General features: G+C 49.8%; 1 protein-coding gene across 1 annotated transcript; it reads left to right on the top strand.

The window, feature by feature from the left end:
• The first annotated feature begins 260 nt into the window (after nt 1–260).
• Nucleotides 261–7,118, top strand: ARL8B (ADP ribosylation factor like GTPase 8B). The gene is made up of 7 exons (XM_040407640.1): nt 261–533; nt 1,009–1,089; nt 2,717–2,790; nt 3,207–3,300; nt 4,634–4,701; nt 4,983–5,053; nt 5,130–7,118. The coding sequence occupies exons 1-7, from the start codon at nt 411–413 to the stop codon at nt 5,177–5,179; spliced, it is 561 nt and encodes a 186-aa protein (XP_040263574.1). The 5' UTR covers nt 261–410; the 3' UTR covers nt 5,180–7,118.
• The last annotated feature ends 4,204 nt before the right edge of the window (nt 7,119–11,322 follow it).

Below are 11,322 nucleotides of genomic sequence, written 5' to 3' on the forward strand. Positions count from 1 at the left end.
GGGGAGATTTATAAAAACTGCTGCAAAAGAAAAGGGGAGCAGTTGCCCATAGCAACCAGATTCCATATTTCACAGGTTCTGATTGGTTGCTACGGGCAACCGCTCCCAACTAAGGGCTACCCCTATGAAAACGTGAACTCCATTTCCCACAATTCCCGGCTATGACCGGCTCTGCAGTGGGATCATGGGAGTTGTAGTGCCGGGGCCATCGCTGCTATTGGCCGGGCAGTCAGTACCACGTCTTACCGCCAGAGGGGGCGTCGGCCTGGGCTCGTTCACCGGTAGACACTTCCGCTTCCGGTGAGCAGGCTGCTGTTGTGAGTCCCGGTGTCTTCCGGCGCCCGTAGGCCTCTGGTCCCTGCAGTGCGCCCCCTGTCTGCCGTCCCCGGAGGCCCCGGCCGGACCCCGCCATGATGTCCCTCCTGTCTCGGCTGCTGGACTGGTTCCGCTCTCTTTTCTGGAAGGAGGAGATGGAGCTGACGCTGGTCGGGCTGCAGCACTCGGGGAAGACCACCTTTGTCAATGTCATAGCGGTGAGAGGAGGGGAGGGCAGCAGTCAGGGGGTCCCCGCTGTAGAACTACAAGCCCCAGCATGCAATGAACTACAAGCCCCAGCATGTAATGAACTACAAGCCCCAGCATGTAATGAACTACAAGCCCCAGCATGCAATGTACTACAAGCCCCAGCATGCAATGTACTACAAGCCCCAGCATGCAATGTACTACAAGCCCCAGCATGCAATGAACTACAAGCCCCAGCATGTAATGAACTACAAGCCCCAGCATGTAATGAACTACAGGCCCCAGCATGCAATGTACTACAAGCCCCAGCATGCAGTTAACTACGAGCCCCAGCATGCAATGAACCAGTAATCACAGTATGTAATAAACTACTCATCACAGCATGTAATGAACTACAAGTCCCAGCATGTAACGGCCCAAGACAGTTGGTAGTAGTGCCCCCTGTTGGCGGCGGCGGCTGACGCCCGGTCTTTGTGTCTCCCGCAGTCGGGGCAGTTCAGCGAGGACATGATACCGACCGTCGGGTTCAACATGAGGAAAGTGACAAAAGGAAACGTCACCATCAAGGTGAGGAAATACCGAAGAAGTAACGGGGTCATCTGTAAATGTACCGGTAGCTTCATCACCATTTCCCAGATCTCCGCTTGCTGTCATTGAATAGAAACAAAAACACGGGTGAACAGCACTCCTTAGTGATGATGCTGCGGGTGCTCGTCGTGGGGGGGGGGGGGTAAAAAAGGTAACTGATGGATGTCGAAAAAATAAATAATGGAGACAGCACGTCTGAAAGGCGGAATTTTATGGCATCTGGAATAAAATGCCGCCTTTCGTACGTGCTGTCTCCATTTTTAATTTTTCGACATCCATTGAATAGAAACATTCTTGTTTACATTCAAAGAATGAAAAAGTGCCCTGAGCGAACACTGAGGGTTTGTTACAATGAGCTGTGAAGGTAAACAGGGACTCCAGACTGATACATTGTAACAAACTATCAGGAGAGAGATTTGTGCTGCCAAAGACTCATACATTGTGACTAGAGTCGAGCGAAGCGAGCTTGGGGTTCGTTCAAAACTTCGGAATAACGCTGTGCGGAGTTTTGTCTCCGTACAGTATTAGAATGTATGGGCTCTGATGAGCGAAGTACGTTATTCTCCAAGTTGCGCGAGACTTTGTTGAATAACTTCGGTAATTGATTCGAAATTAACCACTTCAAAACTTGGCACTGATTCTACATCAATGATTCCTCCATTATTCCACACCCTGCTCATGGCCGCACGCCTCCTATTACCTCGTTTCTGGCTCACAGCTGAACTCCCGTCTCCTGATTTATGGAGGGAAAAAATTGATACAATATACAGATTCGAGGAATTGGCGGCTGCTGAAGCGCGCAATTACAAAAAATTTAGTGGTAGATGGGATAACTGGGTGAAATACAGTCACTCCAAACACGGACAAGCTACCTCTGCTAAATAGCCGACTTCTGCCAACAGGAATACACACAGTAATCTCCAGTCAGTAAAGAGCAGTACTTTATACACCTACTTAATTACCATATATTCAGTATGAGAAAGAAGTAAAGGTATACAAATATGTTCTTGTGTTCTCACGCCAGATTCCAAGAGAAGCTTGTGTATCAGATTTCATCTAATAACTAACACGTGTCCAAGTTACAGTTTTAATTCTCTGTTACTGTTTATATCAAACATTAACCTTGTACAATTTAATATTGACTATGTACGAATCCTGCTTCTCCCATGATTGTACAATTTTGAATACTTCAAATAAAAAATATTATAAAATAAAAAAAATAAAAAAAAAAAAAAAAACTTGGCACTGAACTCGGCTTCGGTTCCAAAGTTTTTCACTGTAATAATTAATTACCGAAGATAGTCGCGTGCGACTTCGTGAATAATAGACTTCGCCTCATCGGAGACAGTACATTCTAGTTCTGTACGGAGAAGGATCTCTGTACAGCATTATAACACATTTTTTTGCGACTTTGGATGTTCCATCCGAAATTCGCTTCGCTCATCTCTAATTGTAACCGGAGACAGATCTGTGCTAATGTGTACACTGGATAGAAAAGGAAGAGTCGCCATTCACTGAAACCAAGCAGAGATCCTGAAATATTCCCTGAACCGTGTAGTGACGATGGACATGTCTGCTCTTTTCCTTCCCCTGTGTTTTCTTTCAGATCTGGGATATCGGGGGGCAGCCTCGGTTTCGCAGCATGTGGGAGCGCTACTGTCGGGGCGTCAACGCCATAGTGTAAGTTACATTGTCTCTACCTCCGCTGTCTGACCCCCGGGAACCTCCCCTTTAGGCCTCTTGCACACGAACGTATTTTCTTTCCATGTCCGTTCCGTTTTTTTTGCAGACCGTTTGCGGAAGCATTCATTTCAATGGGTCCGCAAAAAAAAAAACAGAAGTTACTCCGTGTGCATTCCGTTTCCGTATTTCCGTTCCGCTAAAAGATAGAACTTGCCCTATTATTGTCCGAATAACGGACACGGATAGTACTGTTCTATTAGGGGTCGGCTGTTCCGTTCCGCAAAATACGGAATGCACACGGACGTCAACCGTATTTTTTGCGAATCGCAACATACATACGGTGATGTGCAAGAGGCCTTAATTGTATGCAGCACATAATCCTAACTGATCCCTGTGACCTTCTTCCTCCGCAGTTACATGGTGGACGCGGCCGACAGCGAGAAGATAGAAGCGTCTCGTAATGAACTGCACAACCTGCTGGATAAACCGCAGTTACAGGGTATACCGGTGCGTGTCCAGCAGAGGGCGCCGTGCCTGCCCCGAACTAGTCACAGCCATTGTATCATGAGAACATTTGCAACTTTCTCACCATTGTCAAGATCTCTTCTTGCTGTCGCTGAAAGGGAACAGGAATGTTTACATCCAAAGGCTGAAGCATATACAGATCTTACACCTCTCACAGCTGGGGGTTTGTTACAGTTGTATCCAGACAATCTTTATGTATATAGCGCCCACATATTCCGCAGCGCTTTACAATTAGAGGGTTCATGTACAAACAGAATCGGAGCAACATACATGGCAGTGATGAAAACGAGGAATGAAGACCCTGATCACAAGAGCTTACAATCTATGAGGAGATGGGGGTGAGACAAAAGGCGTCGAGCTTCTGAGTGCATGGGGTGTGGATGTGATGGATCAGGTTTAGACTTATAATGATTCTGAAGGGAGGGGGGGGGGGTGAAGAGAGGAGACTTGGGGGATGTGATCGGCCACCCTGTAAAGATGTGTTTTTAGGGAGCTCCTAAAACTGTGGATGATGGGAATTGACCTACTTGCTTGCGGTAGGGCGTTCCAGAGAGTTGGGGCAGCTCGGGGGAAGTCTTGGAGCCTGGAGTGAGAGGTTCAGATTATGGGGGATGTCAGTCGTGAGTTATTGGCTGAATGGAGAGCACGGGAAGGATGGTAGACGGAGATGTAGGGGAGCAGGGAACACGTCATCACGCCTGGTCCTGTCAATCAAAGTGCAGAGGGCAGGGCAGTTGCAGAGAGAGCTGAGCCTCTAGGTGTAATGGTAACGCCCCCATTGCTCCTAGAGGCTCATTTGCATATAATAAAACATAGTTTTTCTAAGCAGTGCAGGTACATATGAACATGGGACCCTCACTGCCAACTCTCCTGATAGTTTGTTACAATGTATCAGTGCAGGTAAAATCTATCAGTCTGAAGTCAAGGCTCATGAAGGATTGTCTAGACTGGATACAATTGAAACAAGACCTCTGCTGTGAGAAGGATTAGGTCTGCACAGAGACCTATCCGTTCACTGTCAGGAAGCAGAAGTCTTGAAAATGGTTAGGAATTGAAAAGCAACATATACGTTGCAAATGATAGAATTATTAATGTAATATTGTAGCTATTCACTGGATAGATGATAAATGCTAGATGCGTTGTTGGGGGGCCGACTGCTGAGCCCCCCACCAATTACTAGACCGAGGAGTTTGAAGTCGTGGTTGGGCATGCGGACGCCCCTCCCCCACTCCATTCCAGGTCCATGGCCCTGACCGATACTGACGAGCGCTCCTCTGTATGGTGACCACTGACCCGATGTTTTATCTCTTTACAGGTTCTGATTCTTGGGAATAAAAGAGACCTCCCGAGCGCGCTGGACGAGCGGCAGCTGATCGACAAAATGTAATCATTACACTTCCTAGAGTGAGGGCCAATGTAACGATCATATCGGACAACGAGCAATGTGTCTACTGGATCTGATTATAGCCTGTGGTGTTCTGGGGACGGATCCCGCAGAGCCTGTAATGTATGAACCGCTGCGGGGTATAATCAGACCCCTACTGCCATAAATGCATTATTTTCGGGAATGGTCATTCATGCCATTCCCTAATATTGTAATAAGATGCAGCAGGGATCCGGGATGTTTGGCGGATGTTTATGTGACCGCTGCTCTCTCCGCACAGGCACCTGGCGATGATTCAGGACAGGGAAATCTGCTGCTATTCTATCTCCTGTAAAGAGAAGGATAACATAGGTAAGAGGCGGGGAGACGGTGTGCTGGGCCCCCCTGCAGTCTCTCCATTCTTACCTCTTGATGTCTCTCTCCTCAGATATCACCCTGCAGTGGCTGATCCAGCACTCTAAGACACGCCGTAGCTAAGAGTCGTGGAAGCTGCTGCTCTATATTATGGAATGTGCCCTTCCTGCCCTGCCCCACGGACGTGCCCTCTATCTCCCTGCCCTGTGGACATATGCTCCTCACACTTCGGAGGGCACGCCACCGGGGCCCATCTGCTTGAGGATGTGCTGCTGCTGTCCACCCGGGGTCATGTCCTCGTTTCCTGCTCTGCCTCCCAAGTTCGCTCTCGACCCGTCCAGCTGAATATATTCCTTCTGTTCTCTTTGCGGTGATCGGTGGCCCGTCCCATATCCAGTCCGTCCTTCCTGTTTGAGCCCTGGTTGACCCTACAGGTCTTTAGGCTTCATGATTTCTATCTCCATCCATCTGGTCGCCCCACCGGGGTTTGCCTTGCCCCCCACATACTTATGTGCCTTCATGTCTGCCCTTTGCACCGTGCTGCTTCTTTAGAGATGTCTCGCTGCTGCTTGCCCCAAACCTTGGTCGACTACTTCCTAGGAGCCGTCCCTGGGCATGCCGATATGTCGACTTGATATAAAGATGCCAAAGCAGAACGGGGGGGCAGGGTGGACCCCTGGAATGGAGTGTCACATGTTCTTACAATAATCAAGTCGTCCATGACGTGAAAGGTTTTGTGGGGCACGAGGATCAGTGGAGATAATGGAAGCACCACGGTCAGTTACTTGGTTGCGCCCTCCCCCCGCCTTCAGACTGCACTCAGAGCATTGCATACCCGTCAGTCGGCAGAACAATCAAGATCCGGAGATGGAGGCTTTCAACTGTGGAAAATTCTTCTGTCTGTCCTTCCACTTGGTACTCAAGAGGGTCTGCATCTCCTCGGCAGGAGTCTTGTCCAGCTCCGTCTTCCATTCCCTGAGTCCCCATCCCCCACCCCGTGCAAGCCCCCTGGTATGCTTCCCTTCACCTGGCATTACCTGCTGCCTCCATCGCTTTAGCTCGCTCTGCACTATTGCTGCTATTCACATTTTCTTTTGTGCCTGAGCGTAATAGATCTCCACAGAACCGGGACGACTTCACTTTGAGTGCTACTAGAGACAGGTTTAAATCAGGAGACTGCATGGGTGCTGATTAAAGGTATAGGTGCATTTCGAATAACGTCACTTTCAGTAAGTTTGCAATTACGTAATTTCTGCTCGAGCCCCACTCAGAGTGGCATTCAGGCATCTTCTGTTTGCTGTGACCTCGCTGCCTCCTGCTTCAGCGCGGACAGCGAGATGTTTACACCAGGGGTCGGCCGCCCCAGGCACTCCAGCAGGTGTGGCACTACAACTCCCAGGCTGAACACTTGCTCGACTGTTGTCAGAAGTGAATGGACCATGCTGAGATTTGTAGTCTCACAACAGCTCGAGATCCAGAGGTTGGTGGCCCCTGACCTGCATCTTTTACATTGCAGTGTACAATCTTGGCCAAAAGTTTTGAGACTGACACGAATTTAGGTTTTCGGATTCAGTTTTTCTGGTGGCAATCTACATTATCTCTAGATCGTTATGAAGAGTGATCAGAAGAATTGCCATAAATTCATCCCTTGCCATGAAAATGGACTTCATATAAAAACACCATTTCATTGGATTTCAGCCCTGCTGACATCATGTCGGTGATCTTCTCTTTAGCTCAGGAGAAAGTGTTAAAAGGGGCAAGGCAGCTGATTGAATTAGAAGAGCAGACTGATTGCTTTAAAAAGGCGGTGCTTGAAATCATTGTCTTCTTCTGTTAACCATGGTTACCTCCCAGGAAACATGTGCCGTCATCATTGCTTTGCATCAAAAGGACGTTGCAGGCAAGGACATTGCTGCTTGTAAGACTGCAACTAAATCAAAATCAACCATTTATCGGATCATAAAGAACTACAAGAAGACTCCAGGGCACCCAAGAAAGTCGAGCAAGTGCCGGGACCATCTCCTAAACAGGATTCAGCTATGGGATTGGGTCACCACACTGACCGCAGGGTGGTGTGAGGACACCTACATGTACAGTGAGGCAAAGGCTTTTGGAGGACGACCTGGTGTCAGGAAGGGCAGCAAAGAAGCCGTTTCTATCCTAGAGAAACATCAAAGACAGGAAGTACAGGGACTGTACTGCAGAGGACTGGGGGAAAGTTATTTATTCTGATGGAGTCCCCTACAGACTGGGACATCTGGAAAAATTATTGTCCAGAGAAGAAAACGTGAGCGCTACCATGAGTCCTGTCTCATACCAACAGTAAAGTATCTGAAGACCATTCTTGTGAGGCTTCTCATCCAAGGCAGTGGGCTCACTGCCCTGAATAAAGAATGGAATCAAAACCTCCTCCAAGATCAGCATCTCCCGACCATCCAGAAGCCGCTTCTCCCGACCATCCAGGAGCCGCTTCTCCGGGCCATCCAGAAGCCGCTTCTCCCGACCATCCAGGAGCCGCTTCTCCGGACCATCCAGGAGCCGCTTCTCCGGACCATCCAGGAGCCGCTTCTCCGGGCCATCCAGGAGCCGCTTCTCCGGGCCATCCAGGAGCCGCTTCTCCGGGCCATCCAGGAGCCGCTTCTCCGGACCATCCAGGAGCCGCTTCTCCGGGCCATCCAGGAGCCGCTTCTCCGGGCCATCCAGGAGCCGCTTCTCCGGACCATCCAGGAGCAATGTGGTGAATGCTTTTTCCGGCATGATAAAGACCATAACCCAAGGCAAAGGTAAGAACTAAGTGGCTTGGTGAACAAAACATTGAAATTTTGGGTCCCTGGCCAGGAGACCCCCCCAGATCTCAATCCCATTGAGAACCTGTGGTCGATCCTCAAAAAGCAGGTGGAAAAACAAAAACCCAGAAATTGTGATCAACTCCAAGCACTGATTAGACAAGAATGGGTTTGCCCAGAAGCTGACATCCGGGGAAAAGTGCAGAAGAACGGTCAAGTCTCTGCATAAACTTAATGGATTTGTCAATAAATATTAAAAACTTCTGAAATGCTTATAATTGTCCTTCGGTTACCATAGCAACATCTGACAAAAAGATCTAAAAACACTGAAGCAGCAAACTGTGGGAAAACTAAAATTTTTGCCAGTATCACAACTTTTGTCCACGACTGTAGTAGATTATTGGACCCCAGATTAGTTTTAAGGGTAATCGATAGAATTGTGAGTGCAGCTCTGGATGTGATAGGAGTAGGAGAAAGGATTTAAGATCAGTGCAATCTAAGAAAGCAAAGTAGTGGTAAAGTTCCTCATCTTGAGTGGATGCGCGCTCATGGGACTATTACTACATGCACTGCTTGGTCTCTGACTTCCTTCTGTGCTTTCTTACTGCTCCAGAGACTGGTAGGACTACCACACAGGATCGTGTGTCTGAGGCCCCCAGCATTCATCACGAAGAGGGCCACACACCATCAGGGCGGCAGAAATAACATGCATGTAAATAGTAAAGCACGTCATGTTCACTATGCATAAGGGTGAATTCACATGCAAAAGACTTGTTGCAGAAATATCTCACACAGGGGTCCAGGTCCCGAGGATAGACCTTCAATATCAAACGCCTGGACCTCCTGAAATCAAGTGCTGTCCGTTTAAAGAGTTTCTCCACCTCAATATACAGGCGGGTAAAAATGGCGCTTCGGGTTACTAGTGTGGTGAGTGCAGGGGACGATCCTGCAGGAAGCTGACGGTTGGAGGGCAGGGGACGATCCTGCAGGAAGCTGACGGTTGGAGGGCGGGGGGCGATCCTGCAGGAAGCTGACGGTTGGAGGGCGGGGGGCGATCCTGCAGGAAGCTGACGGTTGGAGGGCGGGGGACGATCCTGCAGGAAGCTGACGGTTGGAGGGCGATCCTGCAGGAAGTTGGAGGGCGGGGGACGATCCTGCAGGAAGCTGACGGTTGGAGGGCGGGGGACGATCCTGCAGGAAGCTGACGGTTGGAGGGCGGGGGACGATCCTGCAGGAAGCTGAGGGTTGGAGGGCGGGGGACGATCCTGCAGGAAGCTGACGGTTGGAGGGCGGGGGACGATCCTGCAGGAAGCTGACGGTTGGAGGGCGGGGGACGATCCTGCAGGAAGCTGACGGTTGGAGGGCGGGGGACGATCCTGCAGGAAGCTGACGGTTGGAGGGCGGGGGACGATCCTGCAGGAAGCTGACGGTTGGAGGGCGGGGGACGATCCTGCAGGAAGCTGACGTTTGGAGGGCGGGGGACGATCCTGCAGGAAGCTGACGGTTGGAGGGCGGGGGACGATCCTGCAGGAAGCTGACGGTTGGAGGATTGATTGGTCATGGCTGTGTTCTGTATGGATGCCATAGGTATTCCATAACCCTCCTGAAACAGAATGAGGCTACTTTCACACTAGTGGCAAGGAACTCTGGCGGGTGAACAGCCTGTCGGATCTGTGCTGCCGCTAGTGCACGCGTGGCCCCGACTACCGCTCCGGCCCCGTTGACTATAATGGAGGCGGGCCAGAGTTCCGTCAGCAGTACGGCAAACATGCCGAGAGGCGGCTGGAATAAAACTACGCCATGTCCCCTGCCGGAGAAGACTGCTGCTAATGTGAGAGTAGCCTAACTTGTTTTCTTGTCAGAATGTCTCCATTCACTGCCAGCAAACCGAGATCATGAGAATAGTGATGAATTACAAAGTTTCAGAGCTTCTCAGGATTCGATTCTTTTTTGATAAAACTGAAAAAGTCCCTTTAAAAAAGTAAATACAGGTTTCAATAACATTTGCTCTTCAGTTGCTCCTTAGCAAGAGCCCGGATTCACACTGCAAGTCCCAGCAAGCCTGAATCCGTGTGTCCAGAAGTCTGTAGGTGTCTGTACATGTGATACCTGAGCCATGGCATGAGGCGGCTCCACTATACAATGTAACCTTCTGCAGCTTTCTAATGTACCTTGTTTCAGGTCCATTTTCAAGATCTTTGCTTGCTGTTAGTGAGTAGGAACATTCTTACATTCAGAGGCTGAAAACCTGTACAGACCCAATACTTCTCCCAGCTGCGGGTTTGTTACAGTTGTATCCAGTGTAGACAATCCTCCGGATTCCAGACATTTTACCTGCATAGACACATAGTAGCACACCAGCAGGACAGGGCGTCCCAGTCTGGATGAGGGTGTGTCCGCGCGTGCCTCGCCTGTCCATGGGTTGAGTCCGGTATTACAGATGGGCCAAGCTGCAATGCCAAGCCCGACCAGTGCACAGGTGTGGCGCTGTTTATGGAAGGTAACAGAAGTTTTTTGGATCTTGGGCGGCTTCACGGCCGCGCCTCCTCCCCGGTTCTGTGGACATCGGCCGCTGCGTCTAATATCTTATCTCCACCTTGTAAATAGACTGCAATAGATTTTTAGCGAATGCCGCCCCTCCCCCGCACCTTCCACCACCGCTGACCCCGAGGGGGTGGGGGTTCTAGGCTCTTTTATCTGTACAGCACTTTTTTGGTTTTTAAATGGAAAAAAGCTTTATGTGTCTTATTTATGGCGACGATGATGACGAGTCTGCACACTGGTGAGTCGTAGATACAAATAAAACTGGTAGACGACACCCTGCGTGCGCCTCCTTCTTCCAGGTGGGCACAGTCCCCGTACACCTGCTGCCTGCCTGATCCAGAGTGCTAAAGGTGCAGTGCCGCTGTCGGACGCAGTCCTGGGGTCATTTTCTTTAGCAGCGGGTGTGTAGACTTTTACAACCCATTCTTTTACTGCTGTAAAATGAAAACAATGAAGCAACTTCAAGTTCTAGGAGGTAAAAAATACTGTTTTGCGTATGCAGCTCCTGTACCGACCTATGCCTGATTGGGGGCGTTCCTCTGTCTATCTCAGGGATCAGCAACCTCCGGCACTCCAGCTGCTGTGGTGAAACTACCACTCCCAGCATGCACACTTGTTTGGCTCTTTTCAGAACTCCCAGAGAAGTGCATGGAACATGCTGGGAGTGGTAGTTTCACAACAGCTGGAGGTTGCTGATCCCTGGTCTAGCTGCTTAGATGTAGCAGGCGCTACTGACTGAGGCATCAGGGGTTAAATGACGTGGATCGGAGTTAGCGCTAACAAAATGCAGCTCGCTTAGCGCACTGTGCACAATATGCCGTAGGCCCCGCCCATTTCTATAGGACACGCCCCTAATCTACCACGTTTGAATCATAAATAGTACATGACCACCTCCAGTACACCCCAAAACAAACCAGACCCCCTAAATATACAGAC

Source organism: Bufo bufo, chromosome 9, assembly GCF_905171765.1.
Source record: "Bufo bufo chromosome 9, aBufBuf1.1, whole genome shotgun sequence".
Taxonomy (NCBI): Eukaryota; Metazoa; Chordata; class Amphibia; order Anura; family Bufonidae; genus Bufo; species Bufo bufo.